This window comes from Dreissena polymorpha, chromosome 7 (genome assembly GCF_020536995.1).
Source record: "Dreissena polymorpha isolate Duluth1 chromosome 7, UMN_Dpol_1.0, whole genome shotgun sequence".
In the NCBI taxonomy this organism is placed as follows: Eukaryota; Metazoa; Mollusca; class Bivalvia; order Myida; family Dreissenidae; genus Dreissena; species Dreissena polymorpha.
The window spans coordinates 65,427,919-65,449,342 of NC_068361.1; the positions used below are offsets into that span (position 1 = coordinate 65,427,919).

General features: G+C 37.2%; 2 protein-coding genes across 11 annotated transcripts in view; both read left to right on the top strand.

The window, feature by feature from the left end:
- LOC127837992 (zinc finger protein 729-like) overlaps positions 1-18,859 on the top strand; it is a 462,677-nt gene extending 443,818 nt beyond the window's left edge. For 4 of the 9 annotated variants that reach the window (XM_052365455.1, XM_052365465.1, XM_052365464.1 and 1 more), the window contains one exon: positions 16,333-18,859. In XM_052365455.1, the coding sequence (XP_052221415.1) occupies positions 16,333-18,441 (2,109 nt within the window). In that variant the 3' untranslated portion in view covers positions 18,442-18,859. The remainder of the gene's footprint in view (positions 1-16,332) is intronic. The other 5 variants (XM_052365456.1, XM_052365462.1, XM_052365459.1 and 2 more) reach the window with 4 other exon arrangements.
- Positions 1-21,424, top strand: part of LOC127837993 (gamma-aminobutyric acid type B receptor subunit 1-like) — a 399,001-nt gene that overhangs the window by 103,627 nt on the left and 273,950 nt on the right. The gene's annotated exons all lie outside the window — the stretch shown is intronic.

Sequence of the window (21,424 nt, forward strand, 5' to 3'; positions counted from 1 at the left end):
TATGGTACTAGAAGAAAATTATTATTTGCTAAGAAAATAATATTTAGATGTAAAAATATTGCATCTAATTATGAAATTTATAGAAACTCTTAACCTGAGGAAATTAATTATGCACATTTTTTTATGCCCCCAAAGGAAGGCATATAGTGATCGGACTGTCCGTCTGTCTTTTCCGTCACACTTTGCCTTTAGGTTTCGAAAAATGCTCATAACTTCTATGTAGCTTCACATGTAACCTTCATATTTGTATGCATGTGTATATGTCAAGGCCTTTCCATACGCACACAAAATTTGACCCTTAACCTTGACCTTGGACTAAGGGTCCGCGTTTTAGATTTCCAAATCTGCGTTTAGGTTTCGAAAAATGCTCATAACTTCATCAAAGCGTTAAGATTGTAACCTTCACATTTGGTATGCATGTGTTAATGGACAAGGCCTTTCCATACGCCACACACATTTTGACCTGACTTTGAAGGTAGGTCCGCGTTAAGGTTTCGAAATCTGCGTTTAGGTTTGAAAATGCTGAGAACTTCTATGTCGCTTCAGATGTTACCTTTATATTTGGTATGCATGTGCAGATAGACAAGGCCTTGCCATACGCACGACACAAATTTTGACCCCTTTGACCTTGACCTTGGACTAAGGGCCCGCGTTTAGGTTTCAAAATCTGCGTTTAGGTTCGAAAAAGCTCATAACTTCTATCAAAGCGTTTAGATGTAACCTTCATATTTGGTATGCTGTGTATATGGAAAAGGCCTTTCCATACGCACACACATTTTGACCCTTTGACCTTGACTTTGAACTGTCCATCTGTCTTCCCGTCACACTTTGCCTTTAGGTTTCGAAAAATGCTCATAACTTCTATGTCGCTTCACATGTAACCTTCATATTGGTATGCATGTGTATATGTACAAGGCCTTTCCATACGCACACACAATTTTGACCCCTTTGACCTGGACCTTGAACTAAGCGTTAAGATGTAACCTTCATATTTGGTATGCATGTGTATATGGAAAAGGCCTTTCCATACGCACACACATTTGACCCTTTTACCTGACTTTGAACTGTCCGTCTGTCTTCCCGTCACACTTGTCTTTCGGTTTTGAAAAATGCTCATAACTTCTATGTAGCTTCACATGTAACCTTCATATTTGGTATGCATGGGTATAGACAAGGCCTTTCCATACACACAAAAATGTTGACCCCTTTGATCTTGAAGTTAGAGTCCTGCGTTTAGCTTTCGAATCTGCGTTAAGGGATAGAAAAAATCATTACTTCTATCACAAGCGTTTTTCGGGGGCATATGTCATCCTATGGAGACAGCTCTGTTTATACAGGTACTAAAAAAGTGATTCTCCGAATTATCAGAAAAGAAATAAAAACCCACAGTTGTTCAACATGCATGTTAAAAATATTTACAAAGACATACATTATTTACACTATATACTAGGGATGCAAGGGCAAAAATCATTAACCGGTTAACCTTTATTCATAACCGGTTTTAACCGGTTAAACCGTAACGCCTTATGCGTAGTTAAAATGATTAAGAGTACGTCAAAATGTCATACCGCTCGCACCCGCTCGGTAGAAAAAAAAGTAATTTTCAATCGCTTGCGTTGATAACATGCCAGTTTTGTAATATAAGGTATTTTACAATTTATTTAAACAACTTGTTAATGTAGGCTATATATTTGATTTAATTTCCTGCGTAATGCAAAGGAGTACCAATTAAATAACTACACAATGTTCATTTTCTCGTGTTTTACTGGTTTGTGGTGGGCTGGCCGCTTATATTACGTTCGCGTCGTATCGCTCTCAAAAATGGTGTGTTCTTTGTTCATCTGTTTCTATTCAATTTGTGAACTCAATTTTTCTCTATATAGAAAGGTGCTTAGTCCTTTCAATTAATCACTACATTATTAATAGCGAAGTAGCTATGTATGATCTCAAATACTGATAGTTACGTACGTTTGTTAACGTACCATAGCGCGCAAATTTTAATCAATTACATAAATACTAAATTTTCAGGCTTTATTTTGTTTAAATATTTTTAAATTGATGTTTAATTATTTAATTATTTAATAATTGCTTTGATAAATAACACTTGCATCGGACGGTAATGTTGGAATCGTTGGACGAAAATTAAAAATAATAATCATATTTCTGATAAACAAAAACGCGACGTTAACTCGACAAAAATTAACTACGTATGCAATTCTTGATAAATTATTATCTTAACCACGAAATTTTCGCGAGCAATCAGTGTTGGATATTGGTTAACAAAACACCGTCCAATGTTTCAACTGTTCTTTTTTTCGCGAGTTCAATAAACTTGCCATTTATGTCTTCGCTACTTGCTCCGACTTCCCGCAATTCGCTAGTTAAATTTTCGCGAGTTAAACAAACAATAGTGTCCGTTTCAAAACGTACCCCCTATTTGTTATCACAAATATATTGATTTATTGTGTTTTATTACTTTGATTGTTGACACGTTATTTATTACCGTCAATGGTGCGGCATGTTGTTTTAACTAGTAGCCAGCGCAAGTTGGCAGTATGTCTCACGCAAAAGTAAAATCATACGATTTATTCCATGAAAACAACATAATCAAATATTTTTTCCAGGTTAACCTTTCCGAAAATATACCGGTTAACTGGTCGTTTCGGTAGGTTAACCGGTTAATCGGTTAACCTCTTGCATCCCTACTATATACACCATTATTTAATATTATGGTTACTGATCACAATCACAGTCATACACAGTTCATCACAAGGATCTCGACAATTCTCTTCAACCGTGTGACCTGAACTGCTGGCTGAGGTGGAGCAACAGTGTCAATCACAGGGCCAAAGAACTTGGCACACTCAGCCAACACGGCTCCAGTCTCGATTTCCTTGTCTCGGTACTGCTGCCACAACTCATGTAGTCTTGCATCCCGTTTCAGGACAGATGGTCAACTCTTTGTGTGGATTTCCCCTCTCTCAGATGGCCTAACGTACAGTGCACGTCTTTGGCATCCCTTCTGAGGACTGGTACTAGCCGGTAGAAGGTGAGACTATGATGTCCTGTCATGTGTTGAGGCGGCCGGTGCCAACCTAAAAAAAAATATTTTTGTTTAATAAATTATATTTAAATGCTGAATTAGAAACATTATAATTACTTAGAGTCCATTAAATTACAGGTAAATAGCTTGATTCGTAATAGCAAAACTCTGTATTGCCAGAATAAAGAATACAATTTTATTTTTAGTCAGTTAACACAAAACAGTAAACGTTAGTGATGCATTGCTATTGACAAACGGAGTAATATATACAAGTTTGAGTGCTGCTACATTATGTTCATGACCACTGACCAAACTTATTCTTCTGACGATTATATTTATAGTGACTGGTGAAATTTTGTAACAGACACAATGTATTTGACAGAAGCAGTCGTGTCTTTTTTGGTTTCTTACCTTCAACATCGTTGTTGTTCTGATGGTGATACCAAACATGGACCAGGAGGAGGATCAAAGCTCGGATGGTTCATCCACTCTCTCCATGTAACTGACCAGACTGCAAAGTTGATCTGTGTTGGCTCTTTGAGATAGTTCCTCAAACGCCTGCTCAATATGGTTGGCTGGAAGGTAGGGCAGCTTCATGATCTGTCTGAGGTAGTGGTATATTGTAGCCCGCTTCATGTATGTGGTCCTTAGGCCGAGATCTCTTATCTTCTTCCAAACCGCCTGCCGGAAGTGGAACCAGCACCCCTTGATGGTATAGTTCCGGAAACACTCATCGTTCGGCTAACCACGTAGCTAAAATATAAATCATAAGTATCATTTAAATTAATATTAAAGAAATTTTATAAATTTCAGTATCTATTATTGATTATAAAATGATACTCACATTGAAAATTTGATAAATGGAAGCATAAGTTGTTTTTACTGGGATTTACCTTTTGTATTCGGACTGCCAGTTTGAAATTCTTTTATTTCAAGCAGAATATTTTTATCCATAATGTATTTATCTTATTGTTTAGATAATACCTTTTCTATAGTCAATGCATTTTGATGGCAGAAAGCAGTGAAGACCATGATATGTAAACAATTAAGCTATGATTAAAGCGAGATTATACGATTTTGTCAAATATTAATGAATTTATATAAAATGTGTAAATAACATATTATATATATATTTCAATATAAAATAAAATAAAAGTTCAGAAGAACATGCGTCGAAAAATGCGAAATAAGCCAGAATTTGATTCTGAAATCGAAAAACAGCTGTACAAGTCGAATTCACCAGCATGTATATCATACATGTGTGATGTGAATCTAAACTTAGTTTAACTGTTCATTTTAAATTCCTGCAAAGAAATATATACATACGACACACAAACACTAACTGTGGTCCTAATAAAAAGACGAATGCTTCGGTTATTGTAGGAAATATGTTCGTCACATCGACTTCGGGGCGCTAATTTGTCTTTGCTGCATTTTATGAAATTCGTCTTTAATGTATAATTTTTCTGGCCTATTTTGTGTTATTGTAACATATTTTATCAATATATTACAATTTAAAACATATAAAAAAATCGTATAATCTCGCTTTAAGTTATTACCTTGCTCCAATAATGAAGTTCTCGACATTGACAGATACGAGGGCATCTCTAACTGCGGTGAAAACCTTCACGTAGTCCTCGGTGCGCCTCCTGGACATTAGGATGAACACCATTGGCAGTTGCTTCTCCACACTGTCGTTACAAACAAACCCATGAAAGGACTCCAACTGGCCAGACGCGAATGGATCCCCCAGAACACTGAACGTCTCATCCAGCAACACCTCTTACATGATGACAGGAGCTCTAGTTGTTTGGGTGTGGCGAACACCATGTGGCGAACGGTATCACAGTAGACATCTGCCACAAGAAATTCAATGCACTTTAGAAAGGTCCATGTCAATCTAAAAGTTCGAGTCACTTGGAGGTTTGGCTCGAATTCTCTCACAGGCGCGATTTGCCTGCCTGGCCAAACTGTTCCCAACTGGAACGAACAGTGGTTCGAGTCATTACCCGCTTCTCAACTCCCTATATAGTCAGACTATTGTAGGGTTGATCACAGGCTTAACCTGAACACTGATCCTCACTTTATTTAGCAATGCTGTTTCTGGTTGATGGGAATGTTTGCTGGGGACCACTAGCAAACACATTTCCTTTTTGAATAACTGACGCATAACACCTACACTTGGCACTTGTCACAGAACATGACCAAAACACTGATTCTTTGTGTCTTTTCTGGAAGTATCTAAACCCATCACTTCCCACTAACAAGGGTTTTCCTTTCTTTGTCCCTTCTTCGCATACTTTAAAACACAACCTCTGTCTCTTCTAACACAGTAGTCAACAATGGTTCCGGCTGGATGTTGTCTTCTTCTGTTTCTAGTTCTTCATTTATAGTGCCATCAACGTTGAAAGGGAACTACCAGTGGGTCAATCTCAGTTGCATTCAGTGTCGTCCATCTCAGTGTCTTCATTTGTGTCGTTAGTTGAGTCAGAGTACATCTCAGTGTGATCGTTCGTGTAGTTGTTAGTTAATTCAGAATCCAACTCTGTAGCATGGTTGTTAGTTGAGACAGGGTCCATCTCAGTAGCATCACTAGTGGTGTTATTGGATAACAGAGCCGTCTGTACGACGAACGTTGTGCCATAGTCGTCGTTGGGATTTCTTCTCTTACACTGCACACATGTAAAACGGATGTCTGCTCTATTCCGTATAGCCGTGAAATATTCATCTCTGGTTATGCCTGTAATTTTAAGGTATTAAAGATATACATGTACTGCCTATTCTGTATTATTTTAGAATGACGCGTACATAGAGAAGTGCTCTTCTGGCAGCCTCCAAAGAGTTCACAATAAGAAAACAAAAGACAGAAAGCAATACCATGGAAAGTGACATGGAAAGCGAGAGTGCGATTATAAAGGAATTCGATTCCTCAACCCAAACTAGCGTAAACACTATGTCTGCTAGGGTAAGTGTGGTGACCTTAAATTTAGACCGAAAACTAGGTGACTTTAATTGTGTTTGCGTCAAAATAGAGACTGATGAATGTGCCCAATCAGAACAGGTTCTATGGGAAGAGAGACAATCAGATTGCAACAAACAAGATGGCTTCAATGTAGTACATGAACAAACAGGATGCTTTCAGATTGATCAAGATTACACCAAACAAGATGACTTCACCTCTGAATGTGTTAAATCAGAACAGACAGAATATGAAATTATGCAACAAGATGTCGACAATTCTGTATGTGTGAACAGAAACACGATTGCCAATTCAAATGCATATACAGCACAAGATGAGCTCCATTTTGTATGTGGGCCAACAAAACAGTTTTTAAATCCAAATACAGACCAGAGGTATATAACAACGAATGACCTCAATTATGTATGTGGTACAACTAAGCAGTATGTAAATACAGATATGGACAATGGAAATAGAACAGAAAATGATCCCAATGCTTTATGTGATTATTCAAACGCAATCGAGGATCAAGCTCAAGTGGCCTACCTTAATTCTGTATTTCTGACAAGGGAAGAGATTGAGTTTTCAAATGTTGACCAATATTGTGCTAGATCAACTGTAGGTGGAGAGACAATACAAAAGGACCTTTACTCAAACCTTGATGTTCATAGACATTCAAACTCCGAAAAAGATGACTCAGGTATTTTTATTTTTAGCTCACTTGAGCACAATGTGCTCATAGTAAGCTTTTGTGATCGCCTTTTGTCTGTCGTGCGTCCTCGACTGTTGGCTCACAGGGCTAGCACTGACATTCACCATGTGAGCCATTTGCAAAAGTAATGAGAATGTTGAACATTGCCTTTGGTACACATTAGAGGTCACATTTATTCTGCAATCTTCATGAAACATGGTCAGGAGATTTTTTCCCAATGATATTTTGGACAAGTACAAAAATGGCTCCGGTTGGTTGAAAAACATGGCCACCAGGGGGCGCAACTTTTTTCCTAAGTTATTTGGCTATAGTGAAACCTTGTAAACACTAGAAGTCACATGTATTGTCCAACCTTCACGAAACTTGGTCATAAAATTTGTTTTTATGATCTTGGATGAGTTTGAAAATGGTTCTGGTATGTTGAAATACATGGCAGCCAGGGGTCGGGGCATTTTTCCTTTTATGGCTATAATAAAACCCTGTAAACACTCTAGAAGTCACATTAATTGTCCAACATTCATGAAACTTGGTCAGAACATTTGTTCCAATGATATGCTGTTTGCAAATAGCCATTTTCCCTTTGCTTCTGAGAGAGAAAGGGTTAAAAGATTGGAAAAAGCCCTGTGGTTGAGTGTGAAACTGTTGTACCTGTTGAACATTTTTATATTAGATACAGTTGTTTCACAATTAAACCTTTTGTGAAGACTGGACAATCTGATCCAAGATGACAGTTCACACACATACATTGTTTCTTCATTTCTTATGTCTTTCTGTTATGATGCATTTGGCAGGGAGGACTCACCAGTAGTTTATTATCATTTAAATTTTGAATCTTCAGATGATGACTTTGTAGAGATATTCTTGGAAAGAGACAAAAGGAAAAGTGAGAGCTGTCATTCAACTCTTGCGAAACCAAAGAGATTTTTATGTGAAGATTCATCCAGTGGCGTGGTCCAGCCAATGAGTCTTTCAGCAAGAGGTAGTGTAGATTGATTTATCTTGTTTTTAGATTCAATATTTCTGGGGGGGGGGGGTACGTGTAACTCAAACTCATGAATAATGAATATAAAAAGTCACAAAAAATATTGTTTTGGCTAAAACAAGGGTGTCGAAAAACTAATGTAGTATTTACTGTAGTTTAATATTAATGATATGTTTGCAGATAGTGAAGAGAATGCTTCGTCAAGGACTGCCCCCCTATCTCTGAAACCAGTTAAGATGAAATTTAACGAAAAGGGTGACAGAGTGAAGAAAGTTAAGGTACATATAAGTTAGCGGTATTTTTTTTCCTTCTTTATCGCAACCACAGAAAGGAAGGTATTAAGCATTGCGTTGTTCCATACGTATGTGTGTCCGTCATTCATGAAGCTTGTGTTTCCAGTCTATCTTTTACTACTGGTTGGATCTTGCTCAATTGTTCACAGTTGAAGGACATTCATGTGTGATGATCATAAGGTAAGAAAGATTTGCTGCAACCAGTTTTCCCCGCATTATGGCTGTTTGGCAGAATTTGCTCAAACTTTCACTACTGGATTAACCTTAATGTGTAGACGATGGTAAAGAATTTTAAAAAATGCAAAAAACGCGTTGATCAGTATTTGCGGAATAAATGTCTGATGTCTGTTTTATATGCTTGGGAGTGATGGTGGCACATAGGTTCGCTGATGGTAAAGAATAAAAAAATGTGGTGACCAGTATTTGCGGAATTAATGCCCTGTGTCTGTTATTTTTTATGCTCACACTTTATGAGGGGAATATTGGGGGGGGGGGGAGCCATATAGATTCCTCAAGGACGTCCCTAGCATATGAACTTGTGCAAATCCATATTTTGGTTTGGATATTTTTGACAGAACATTGAGTTACTACTCCTTTTTTCCCCCATTACTAAACAATTATTGCTGATAGAGAGCTGATACTGAACATACATATTTACATATTACCTATTGCAGAGAATGAAGAAAGCCAAGATCCCAGAAAAAGACAAGACTGAGTACAGTCTTCAAGAGAGGAACCTGGCTAGCTGTATGAACCTTGCACCTCGAGATAATGACCAGTTTCTCTGTAAGCTCTAGAACTAAATATCCATTAACATGCACTAGAAAGTCTTACTAAAGACCAACAAACATAATAATCAATTTTAATCATGCTTCGCTTCCTGAGAACTTTTAGTTAGTTTAAACCTATTTATTTTAGCTCTATTGCATCAAAAGCCTAAGGCTTATTTGAAACGCTGTCGAGTCTGTTTCCTGAGACTAGTACCTTGTCTCTTTGAGAGAGATCTAAAGAACGCTCCCACGTTGGAGATCAAACCCATGAACTCCCGGTCGCTAGGCGGACACTATGTCCACTACGCCATGGCGACCTTTACAAAATGAGCTATTGTGGTTAGTCTTAAATCAGGTGTCATGTGTTGTTCATTGTCAACATTTGGCTTGTTACCACTCTACAGGAAAAAGTTAAATCAATATTGATAAAACTTTGTCAGTATATTTATATTGAAACCATGGTAGAACCTTGGTCAAGCAGGTTAAAAACTAGGCTTATTGGTTGAATCCTAGAAAATATGTCTTTCTACTCTAGAAGGCACATGTATGAATCAATCTTGATGAAGCTTGGTGAAAATGCTAAACTTTGCAATATTTGAAGTCAAAATGGGTTAAGCTGAGTGAAAACTAGGTCACCAGGTCAAATTTTGAAAATCTTCTAACATTTAAAGCCTTGTTTAAGATTCAATCCTGATTAAACTTGGTCAGATTGTTTATATATAACAATATCTAAGCCAAATGGAACTACGGATGAAGTAGATTTAGAACTAGGTCACTGGGTCAATTTCAGGAAAAACCTTGTAACCATATGTGTCTTGTTCTGTGAAAGCTGGTCATAATGCATGTGCGTAAAGTGTCGTCCCAGATTAGCCTGTGCAGTCCACACAGGCTAATCAGGGACGACACTTTCCGCCTAAACTTGATTTCGGTAAGGAGGGACTTTCTTGAAACTAAAAATACAATAAAAGCGGAAAGTGTCGTCCCTGATTAGCCTGTGCGGACTGCACAGGCTAATCTGGGACGACACTTTATGCACATGGATTAAGCCCAGTTTTGTCAGAACATGACTCATATGAGAAGCCGCTTTAATAGTCAATCTTGAAGAACCATGGTCAGAATGCTCATCTTGACAGTAGCTAGTTAGAATTGCAGTCAGATAAAGTCAAAAATTATGTCCCCGTCAAATCTGAGAAAAATAGAAATAACACTTCAAATGCCTCATTTGTGGCTTTTTTGGATTAAACTTGTAAATGTTTTTCTTGACCATATCTAGGCCTAAAGTAAAACTATGTCACAGGAAGAAACAAACTAAGTAACTACCGGAAGGTCAAATGATTGACCTATTTTAACAAATGTACCTTGATCTCAGGTGAGTACTTTATAGTATTCATGGCTCCCTCGTTATGCTTCTGGGTTCAGATGAGGTTATATTTACATTTCTGTCAGATTATGTGTTACACATAACTTAGAAAGAAAAAAGAACCGTTGATGAAACCATATGAGTCGTATTATGTGAACTGAGGAATCTGGGAATAATAATAATATATGGCGTTATGACACAAAGGCTGTCTTTCAGATATGTTTCTTACTTAGCAGTTTGATAATATTCATAATGCATAATACATATTAGTGTTTTCTTTTAATCCAATGTTCAAGTGCCTGACATTAGTCTTTTACTTTGTTTGGTCATTGCCTTGTGTTGATTTTGCTCTCTTAGACTGTGGAGAATGCAACACGGAGTTTGAAGGGGACTGCCCTATCCATGGACCCTATGACTACATACAGGACAAAGAGGTGAAGCTGTGTTCATTTTTAGCCGGATTTTTTTCGAAAAAATCTCGGCTTATAGATTGATGTTGTCGGGCGGGCGGGGGGGCAGGGGGGCGGGCGGGCGGCGTGCTCGAAAATGTTAAAGTTCTTATTTCATGGTATAACTTTGGTATGCTTGGACCTAGAGTCTTCAAACTTGACATGAAGGTTGGCCAGGATTAACAGATGACCACTGGTCATTTCAAGGTCATTCATTTGAAGGTCAAGGTCACTGTGACCTTCAATATAAAAAATGTTAAAGTTGTTATAACTTTGGTATGCTTGGACCTAGAGTCTTGAAACTTGACATGAAGGTTGGCCATAACTAGTTAGTAACCACTGGTCATTTCAAGGTCATTCATTTGAAGGTCAAGGTCACTGTGACCTTGAATGTAAAAATGTTAAAGTTCTTATTTCATGGTATAACTTTGGTATGCTTGGACCTAGAGTCTTCAAACTTGACATGAAGGTTGGCCAGGATTAACAGATGACCACTGGTCATTTCAAGGTCATTCATTTGAAGGTGAAGGTCACTGTGACCTTCAATATAAAAATGTTAAAGTTGTTATAACTTTGGTATGCTTGGACCTAGAGTCTTGAAACTTGACATGAAGGTTGGCCAGAACTAGTAAGTAACCACTGGACATTTCAAGGTCATTCATTTGAAGGTCAAGGTCACTGTGACCTTGAATGTAAAAATGTTAAAGTTGTTATAACTTTGGTATGCTTGGACCTAGAGTCTTGAAACTTGACATGAAGGTTGGCCAGAACTAGTAAGTAACCACTGGACATTTCAAGGTCATTCATTTGAAGGTCAAGGTCACTGTGACCTTGAATGTAAAAATGTTAAAGTTCTTATTTCATGTTATAACTTTGGTATGCTTGTACCTAGAGTCTTCAAACTTGAAATAAAGATTGGCCAGTACTAGAAGATGACCACTGGTCATTTCAATGTCATTCATTTGAAGGTCAAGGTCACTGTGACCTTAAATGTTAAAATGTTAAAATTGTTATAACTTTGGTATGCTTGGACATAGAGTCTTCAAACTTGACATGAAGGTTTGCAAGCACACTTAGATGACCACTGGTCATTTCAAGGTCATTCATTCTAAGGTCAAGGTCACTGTGACCTTGAATGTAAAAATGTTAAAGTTCATATAACTTTGGTAGGTAAAAATGTTAAAGTTCTTATTCCATGTTATAACTTTGGTATGCTTGTACCTAGAGTCTTCAAACTTGACATAAAGGTTGGCCAGTACTAGAAGATCACCACTGCTCATTTCAATGTCATTCATTTGAAGGTCAAGGTCACTGTGACCTTCAATGTTAAAATGTTAAAATTGTTATAACTTTGGTATGCTTGGACCTAGAATCTCAAACTTGACGTAAAGGTTTGCAAGCACACTTAGATGACCACTGGTCATTTCAAGGTCATTCATTTCAATGTCATTCATTTGAAGGTCAAGGTCACTGTGAACTTAAATGTTAAAATGTTAAAATTGTTGTAACTTTGGTATGCTTGGACCTAGAATCTCAAACATTTCATTTTGACCTTTGAACAATATTTCAGTAATTTAAGTATTGCATTGACAAAAACACGAAAGGTACTTTCCTGTCATTTAAATAAAAAATCCGGCTTCAATGCGGTCATCTCCGACCGCGGAACTCTTGTAAAAGCATAAACTACATGTGGTAGAGAAAATAAGGGAAAAACAAACTTATTAGTTTAGGCTTATGAGACTGTTATTTGAGATTTGTATTGCTGGTTATGATTTTAAGAACTTTTCATTGTTTTAATGTATGTCAATATATTTAAGATATGCCTTAAATATGCCCTTAAAGGGCTTAAAATATCATATCTGGTATAATACATTACTTGAAAAAAGTTGTTTAGTTTTCATATAACAGTATATTCGGCAATAAATTTTACTGGGTACAGGTACGAGGTAACTACATTTATACTATAAGTAATGCCAGTAGATTAATCATCATTGTCACGTGGTAAACCCAGGAATGCAAGTCGTGCATGCAAAGTGATTTGTTTATATTTTATAAATAAAAATATCAATCTACTTGCGTTATTTATAGTGTGTATATTGCTATGTCACCTATTTTCTCGAGGTACTTTCTATTTCACATCACGAAATTTTATTACCAAATGAACTGAAAATATTAACTTTTTTCAAGTTATGTAATATACCAGTCATGATATTTTAATCAATATAAACTAATAATTGTAAAAAAAATATGCTATTTTAGAACTTTTTTTTTTTCGTCATTCATGGTTGACTGTCCCTTTAATATTCTAATACAAAAATGTTTTTCCAGTACATTCTCATATACCTTAATATTAACTGCAGGTGCCAGAAGGTGACCCAATTAAAGCTGACCATACGGTGCCAGATTGCCTTGAAATCAAAACGTCCAAAATAGCTGGAGCTGGTCTTGGAGTATTTTCCAAGGAGGGACTGGAATCCAGGGTCATGTTTGGACCGTATGGGGGCGATATCGTTGCTGACAACCAGAAGTCAGGATATTCCTGGCAGGTAAAGGAGAGGTTATGCTTAGCTTGATGCATAGATACCTTTTTTAGCTTGAAATGCAGGGGTTATTTCATTAAGTCTAAAAGTCTTGACAATAAAGAGCTGCATTTTCAACAAATTCATTAGCTATCTAGCAGTCTATAAAGGGGATTTTTTGTGTATTATGCCACCACATTGTGGGAGGCATTTAACATGGTACTTGTCAGTCTGTCCCTCAGCATGTCTGTTCACCAGGAAGCTTGTAATTTCAACTTTTAACTACTGGGCGGATCTCGTGCAAATTGTTTAATGACTAACTTGTAGATGATACTGAAAAAAGGTATTGGGACTAACAGGAGTATGGACAGGATTAAGGCCCTTTGTCTGTTTTATAAGTCCTTACACATGTGTCTTCTCTGTAACTATTTGGTGAATCTTCCTCAAACTTTCAAAGATGAATGACCTAAATGCATAGATGATTGCAACGAAATGAACTTTGGCTGCAGCGAGTTTTGGCAGAATTATGGCATTTGTCTGTTTTACACATCTTTAATTGCTGGGTTGATCTAGTTCAAGTTTTCACAGTTGAGGTATCTTTATTTTCTGGAGATAATTGTCATGAGATATACTTTTTCTGTGACAATGTTTTGGCAGAGTTAGGGCCCTTTGTCTGGTTTACCACTGTAGAATATATAGTTCCAAACTTAAGTCTTCAATGCCTCGTAGTGCTTGGCAGATTTTGCTCAGACTTTGAGAGCTGATTGTCCTTAGTGTGTAGATTATTGTTAAGAGAGTAATTTCAACTGCAACAGTTTTGGCTCAATTATGGCATATTTTCTATTTGTCTGTTGTAGAAATAATATTGATTTGTCCGTGTCCAAACATGTTGTTTTGCCATTAATATCTGTGACGCATTTCAAGTTGATTTAACTATTTTGTGTTCTATATAATCATGCTGGCATGAATAGATTTTACACATCTTGTGAAATTGATTCATTCATTATAATCCCCCCCCCCCCCCCCCTATAGGCTTAGGGATATTGTTTTGGCGTTGTCCGTCCGTCTGTCTGTCCGACTTTCCCTCCGTCCGTCCGGCACTTTTGTGTCCAGAGCCATATCTTGGAAGTGCTTTGGCGGATTTCATTGAAACTTGGTATGAGTATATATATGGATAAGAGGATGATGCATGCCAAATGGCATTGTACACCATTTTTTAATAACAGAGTTATGGCCCTTTGTATCTTAAAAAAATGCTTTTTTAGCAGTGTCAAATATAACACTTTTGTATCAAGAAGCATATTGGCGGGGGATATCAATTTAACGAATTTGCTTGTTTAAAATTAGTGTGCAATTCAAGGATGTGAATTACTATACTATTTTACATGAATGAAACTTAAAAATGAAGAACAAATTACTAAGTCTGTTTGTGCTGATGAAAATAGTGTATGATAACTGCCACTATTAAGTTTAGAATTGCATTGTTTGGCATTCTAGTCTAAAAATGGAATTTGCTCTTAAAAACTTGGTGTATAAGGTATCATGTTTTCTTGTGTATCCATCTTGTTTAGTTGTTGTTTTTGATGGTAAGATTCTATGCAATTCAGACCTTAACGGAAGGCAAACCAAGCCATTTTGTGGATGCCCAGAACAAGGCCACCTCTAACTGGATGAGATACGTGAACTGTGCAATGACAGAGGCAGATCAGAACCTTGTGGCGTTTCAGTACAAAGGAGGCATCTATTACTGCACATTGAAGCCATTTTCACCAGGTATACAGGCATGAAGTATGACTAAAGATATGTGATATTCAATGAAGTTTTGTCTGATTAGAGCAGTCTCACCTTGGCAATACGGGTTCAATTCCCTGAACCAGCGAATATGAGTTTGCTTGCATGTTCCCATACAGGAAAGGTGTGGTTTTCTCCGGGTTCTCTTGAGTTTCCCCACAGCTCAAGGCATCACCAATATTAAATACTTTGGGTATTAGATAAATAGTTGGACATTGGAGCTGTAATTCAAACTTCTCAAGTCTGAAATTTGTCTGAGATTCACTCCAGGACCTTGCATACAGCAGCCTCAGACCTTTTAAACGTCAAGATATGAGCACGTTTTTTTCTGTCCTTCACACTTTTGGTTCCATCGCGTATAAGTTTTTGAATGTTAAAATATATTTCCTATTATGAGCTATGTTTAACAAAATGTGTTTGGCTAACAAAGAATATTACATGCCCTAATTTGTAAGATAATAAATATTTGTTGTCTAGGTTTTTATGACAACAAAAGAAGGTTTGCATCAAAAAAAGTATTGAAAGTAGAAAATGTAAATTCTTTTGAAAACATCCCTGTTTTCAGTGTGCCTTCCAGTGTTACATCGCTAGTTTATGTGGATATAAAATCACATATTTTTTCAAAACTTCTTCAAATGTTTTCTTCCTCTTTCTAAAACTGTAAGTAATTGATGTGAGCTTTGAATTGCTGTAGAAATTTATCAAATCAATGCATGTTTATTTTTCAACAAAAGTTGGAAACAAAGAGATGTAACAAAAAATGTCTGGCCAGAAAAAAAAACGTGCTCACATACACAACAATGCTTTTGACTATGTCTTGTTGGATATGAGGCTATTTAATTTGTGAACAAATAAACAAATAATTGGGCTGTGCTCTGTGAAAACGGGGTTTAATGCATGTGTGTAAAGTGTCGTCCCAGACGAAATTTTCCGCTTTAAGATATTTTTCATTTTAAAGTAGTATGCTGTTAGCAAAAATCCAGTTTAGGCGGAAAGTGTCGTCCCTGATAAGCCTGTGCAAACTGCACAGGCTAATCTGGTACATCACTTTACGCACATGCATTACACCTTTTTACAGATTGAGGCTAAATTGTTTGTTTTTACACCTTGCCTTTCTAGGCTACCATTCCATTTAAAACATAAAAAAATTACAAATAGCAATAAAACATAAATAACTATAAAAAAATGCTTGACTTAAAACCTGTTCTTCAATTACTAATAATTTAATGTAATAAAATTAAAGCACATGTTCGTTTCCAGAAAGAAATGTGTGGTATAATTCACATTTGTGACAATGTCTAGTTAAGGTATGGATTGTTTCTATGACATTAAAAAAAAAACTTGTTCATATTTCTGTTGCTACAGGAGAGGAACTATTGGTCTGGTACAGAGATGAATTCGCCAGAAAACTTGGCCTCATCAGAGACAGAAACATATGCAGTTATTATTGTGAGGAGTGTGATTTTGCGTGTAAACAAAGTGGTCATTTGAAGAGACACATGAGGATACATACAGGAGAAAGACCGTACAAGTGTGAGGAGTGTGATTTTGCGTGTAAACAAAGTGGTCATTTGAAGATACACATGAGGATACATACAGGAGAAAGACCCTACACTTGTAAGATGTGTGATTATGCATGTAAAGAGAGTATTTCATTGAAGACACACATGATGATACATACAGGAGAGAGACCGTTCAAGTGTGAGGTGTGTGATTATGCTTGTCACCAGAGTGATACCTTGAAGACACACATGATGATACATACAGGAGAAAAACCATACAAGTGTGAGGAGTGTGATTTTGCGTGTAAACAAAGTGGTGATTTGAAGAGACACATGAGGATACGTACAGAAGAAAGACCGTACAAGTGTGAGGAGTGTGATTATGCATGTAACGATAGTGGTAACTTAAAGAAACACATGAGGATACATACAGGAGTAAGACCGTACAAGTGTGAGGAGTGTGATTTTGCGTGTAACGATAGTGGTAACTTGAAGACACACATGAGGATACATACAGGAGAAAAACCGTACAAGTGTGAGGTGTGTGATTTTGCGTGTAAACAAAGTGGTCATTTGAAGATACACATGAGGATACATACATTAGAGAGACCGTACAAGTGTGAGGTGTGTGATTTTGCATGTAAACAAAGTGGTGATTTGAAGAGACACATGAGGATACATACAGAAGAAAGACCGTACAAGTGTAAGGAGTGTGATTATGCATGTAACGATAGTGGTAACTTGAAGAAACACATGAGGATACATACAGGAGTAAGACCGTACAAGTGTGAGGAGTGTGATTTTGCGTGTAACGATAGTGGTAACTTGAAGACACACATGAGGATACATACAGGAGGAAGACCGTACAAGTGTGAGGTGTGTGATTTTGCGTGTAAACAAAGTGGTCATTTGAAGAGACACATGAGGATACATACATTAGAGAGACCGTACAAGTGTGGGGTGTGTGATTTTGCGTGTAAACAAAGTGATCATTTGAAGAGACACATGATGATACATACAGGAGAAAGACCGTACAAGTGTGAGGAGTGTGATTATGCATGTCACAATAGTGGTAACTTGAAGAAACACATGAGGATACATACAGGAGAAAGACCGTACAAGTGTGAGGTGTGTGATTTTGCGTGTAAACAAAGTGGTGATTTGAAGACACACATGATGATACATACAGGAGAAAAACCGTACAAGTGTGAGGTGTGTGATTTTGCGTGTAAACAAAGTGGTGATTTGAAGAGACACATGAGGATACATACAGAAGAAAGACCGTACAAGTGTGAGGAGTGTGATTATGCATGTCACAATAGTGGTAACTTGAAGAAACACATGAGGATACATACAGGAAAAAGACCGTACAAGTGTGAGGTGTGTGATTTTGCGTGTAAACAAAGTGGTGATTTGAAGAGACACATGATGATACATACAGGAGAAAGACCGTACAAGTGTGAGGAGTGTGATTATGCTTGTAAAGAAAGTGGTGTTTTGAAGATACACATGATGAGGATACATACATTAGAGAGACCATACAAGTGTGGGGTGTGTGATTTTGCGTGTCAACAAAGTAGGTCATTGAAGACACACATGATGATACATACAGGCGAGAGACCGTACAAGTGTGGGGTGTGTAATTTTGCGTGTCAACAAAGTAGGTCATTGAAGACACACATGATGATACATACAGGCGAGAGACCGTACAAGTGTGAGGAGTGTGATTATGCATGTAAACAAAGTGGTAATTTGAAGATACACATGATGAGGATACATACATTAGAGAGACCATACAAGTGTGGGGTGTGTGATTTTGCGTGTCAACAAAGTAGGTCATTGAAGACACACATGAGGATACATACAGGCGAGAGACCGTACAAGTGTGAGGAGTGTGATTATGCATGTAAGCAAAGTGGTAATTTGAAGACACACATGATGAGGATACATACATTAGAGAGACCATACAAGTGTGGGGTGTGTGATTTTGTGTGTCAACAAAGTAGGTCATTGAAGACACACATGATGATACATACAGGAGAGAGACCGTACAAGTGTTAGGTGTGTGGTTATGCATGTATCCAGAGTGATTGCATGAAGAAACACACAAAGAAACATATTTGGTTGTACCATAGTGACCATAGTGATAATTTGAAGAAACGCATGAGGATACATACAGGAGGTGTGTGGCTATCCATGTATCTTTGGGAGGAAGATGTTTAAAAGTTTTATGCGTGTGGTTATCCATGTATCTTAGGGAGGAAGACTTTAAATTGTGTTAGGTGTGTGGTTATCCATGTATCCATGGGAGGAACACTTACAAAAGTGTTAGTTGTGTGGTTATCCATGGAATTAAGACTCTAAAGGTTGTTAGGTGTGTGGTTATCCATGTCCCTTGAAAACTTGAAGAGCACACGAGGATAAACAAGAATATAAGAGAAGCAAGAGCTTAATCATTAACATATAACAAAATCTCTGAAACCAGTTGAAACCAAGTGACGTACGTTATTTTACATGACTTTATGACACAATAAATCATTGCTTTGTTAGAGCTGCATTCAATTTAAATTTGTATTTACTTGTCCATTGGTTTTTACAATTTAATATGAACATTGACTGATGCGCACACATCTCCTTACCTGCTTTGCCCATCTTCAATTTTAAAATCTCCGTCGCATAATTCACTATACACTTCACTTTGGAAAAATGGCGTACTGTTGTTCATATATCACATGAGTTTCATTATGAAGGCAATTAAGATGTTATCAATAAGGTCGCGCACGGTGGAAAACAGGGCGGCGGCCTTTGAAAAGGGCAGTGTGGCGCTGATTTGCTTTGAAAGGGGCAGCGAGGCGCTTCAAAAAAGCGGCGTGGCGCCGCGCCATGCTAAAACGGCCTGGATAAAACACTATTCATACAATGTAATTTGCATTTAAAGAGATACTTTTTATTCCCCCGGTAGGGTGGCATATAGCAGTTGAACTGTCCGTCAGTCAGTATGTCAGTCAGTATGTCAGTCTGTCCGTCCGTCCGAAAAAACTTTAACATTGGCCATAACTTTTTCACTATTGAAGATAGCAACTTGATATTTGGCATGCATGTGTATCTCATGGAGCTGAGCATTTTGAGTGGTGAAAGGTGAAGGTCAAGGACATCCTTCAAGGTCAAATGTCAAATATATGGTGTCTGTCAATCCGAAAACTTTTACCTTGGCCATAACTTTTTCAATATTGAAGATAGCAACTTGATATTTGGCATGCATGTGCATCTCATGGAGCTGCACATTTTGAGTGGTGAAAGGTGAAGGTGAAGGTCATCCTTCAAGGTCAAATGTCTAATATATGGCGTCTGTCTGTCCGTCCAAAAACTTTAACATTGGCCATAACTTTTTCACTATTGAAGATAGCAACTTGATAATTGGCATGCATGTGTATCTCATGGAGCTGAACATTTTGAGTGGGGAAAGGTGAAGGTCAAGGTCATCCTTCAAAGTCTAATGTCAAATATATGGCGTCTGTCTGTCCGAAAACTTTAACATTGGCCATCACTTTTTCAATATTGAATATAGCAACTTGATATTTGGCATGCATGTGTATCTCATGAAGCTGCACATTTTGAGTGGTGGAAGTTCAAGGTCAAGGTCATCCTTCAAGGTCAAAGGTCAAACAAAATATTCAAAGCAGCATTCTCATGAAGCGGCACATTTTGAGTGGTGGGGAATTCAAGGTCAAGGTCATCCTTCAAGGTCAAAGGTCAAAAAATAAATAAAAAAATTTCAAAGTGGCGCAATAGGAGGCATTGTGTTTCTGACGAACACATCTCTTGTTTATCTTATTTAGATAAAGAGCTTTTATTATCATTGAGAGCAGATGGCGGAGTACTTAAATTTGGGTTAGTTTAAACTCACTTCCGTTTATAGGGGTTTGCATAACATAAGCATTGCCTTTCAGTAATAGGTGTTTTGTTGAATACTTGAATGTCATTTATGACATGTAGATAATTGCCTTGTTCATTCTTACCTTTTTCGAGGTTTGCTAAATATTTGTTCAAGTTTTTTTTCATTGTGTTCTACGTGTTATACTCACGCTCTTAGGATTATTCCATCAAGATGTTTATGGATAATGTCTTTTTACACTTGCTTTGAATGATTTCACTTTTCATAATGGTTTTGCCAATGGTATTTGTGTTATGTAATTGTCTGTCAAATGTGTCAAGATCATATAGTGTTTTTCTTCTTTTGCATGTTTTTTTTACGTATAAATTTAAATGAGGCGTTTATTCTTGTTTATGTAATATTGTGTAAGTTACCTTTTAAAATCTCCAATAAAGTACTTTGGTTTGCAACCGTGCGTTTTGTCTCGTGTTTTATTTGAGCTCGATAGTGTGCAGGGCTCAACATTAACGGTTGTCCTATTGCCCCTGGCAATGAAATGTTGGGTCCAGGCAAGTTACTTTATAATCTAGTTTGCCTGGGCAAGTGCAAAAAAGACCAAAGCATTTAATTTAAACTTTAATTAGACTTTAATTGCTGTAATCATTTTGTTAAATGTGCAAAAATAAAAAAGGTTTTGTGGTGTATCATTTTGATTTTTATTAAAAAATATGAGGTTAACAGTTAATGTGATATTTCATGTTTGGGCAAATGGCTTTACGTTCAGGGTAAGTAGATTTACTAAGTACATGTACTTGCCCGGCAGGGCAAGTTGGTTTTTAGGTTAATGATAAGCCCTGGTGTGCATATAATACAATGCACATATATAAATACTTATGTTCCGTAGTACTGGTAAACCAGCTAGCCCAGGAAAAAAAGTGTTGAGTTTGTTAACCCTTTGAACGCTGAAACCAGATTTTGAAGGCCTTTGCAAACAGTTTGGATCCAGATGAGACGCCACAGAACGTGGCATCTCATCAGGATCCAAACTGTTCGCTATTCTGATAGTTTTCTTTTGAAAAAAAAATCGAAGATAATGCTAATTAGAAATTTAGCAGACGACATTTTAGCAGACGACATATTTCCCAGCATGCAAAGGGTTAACAAACCATG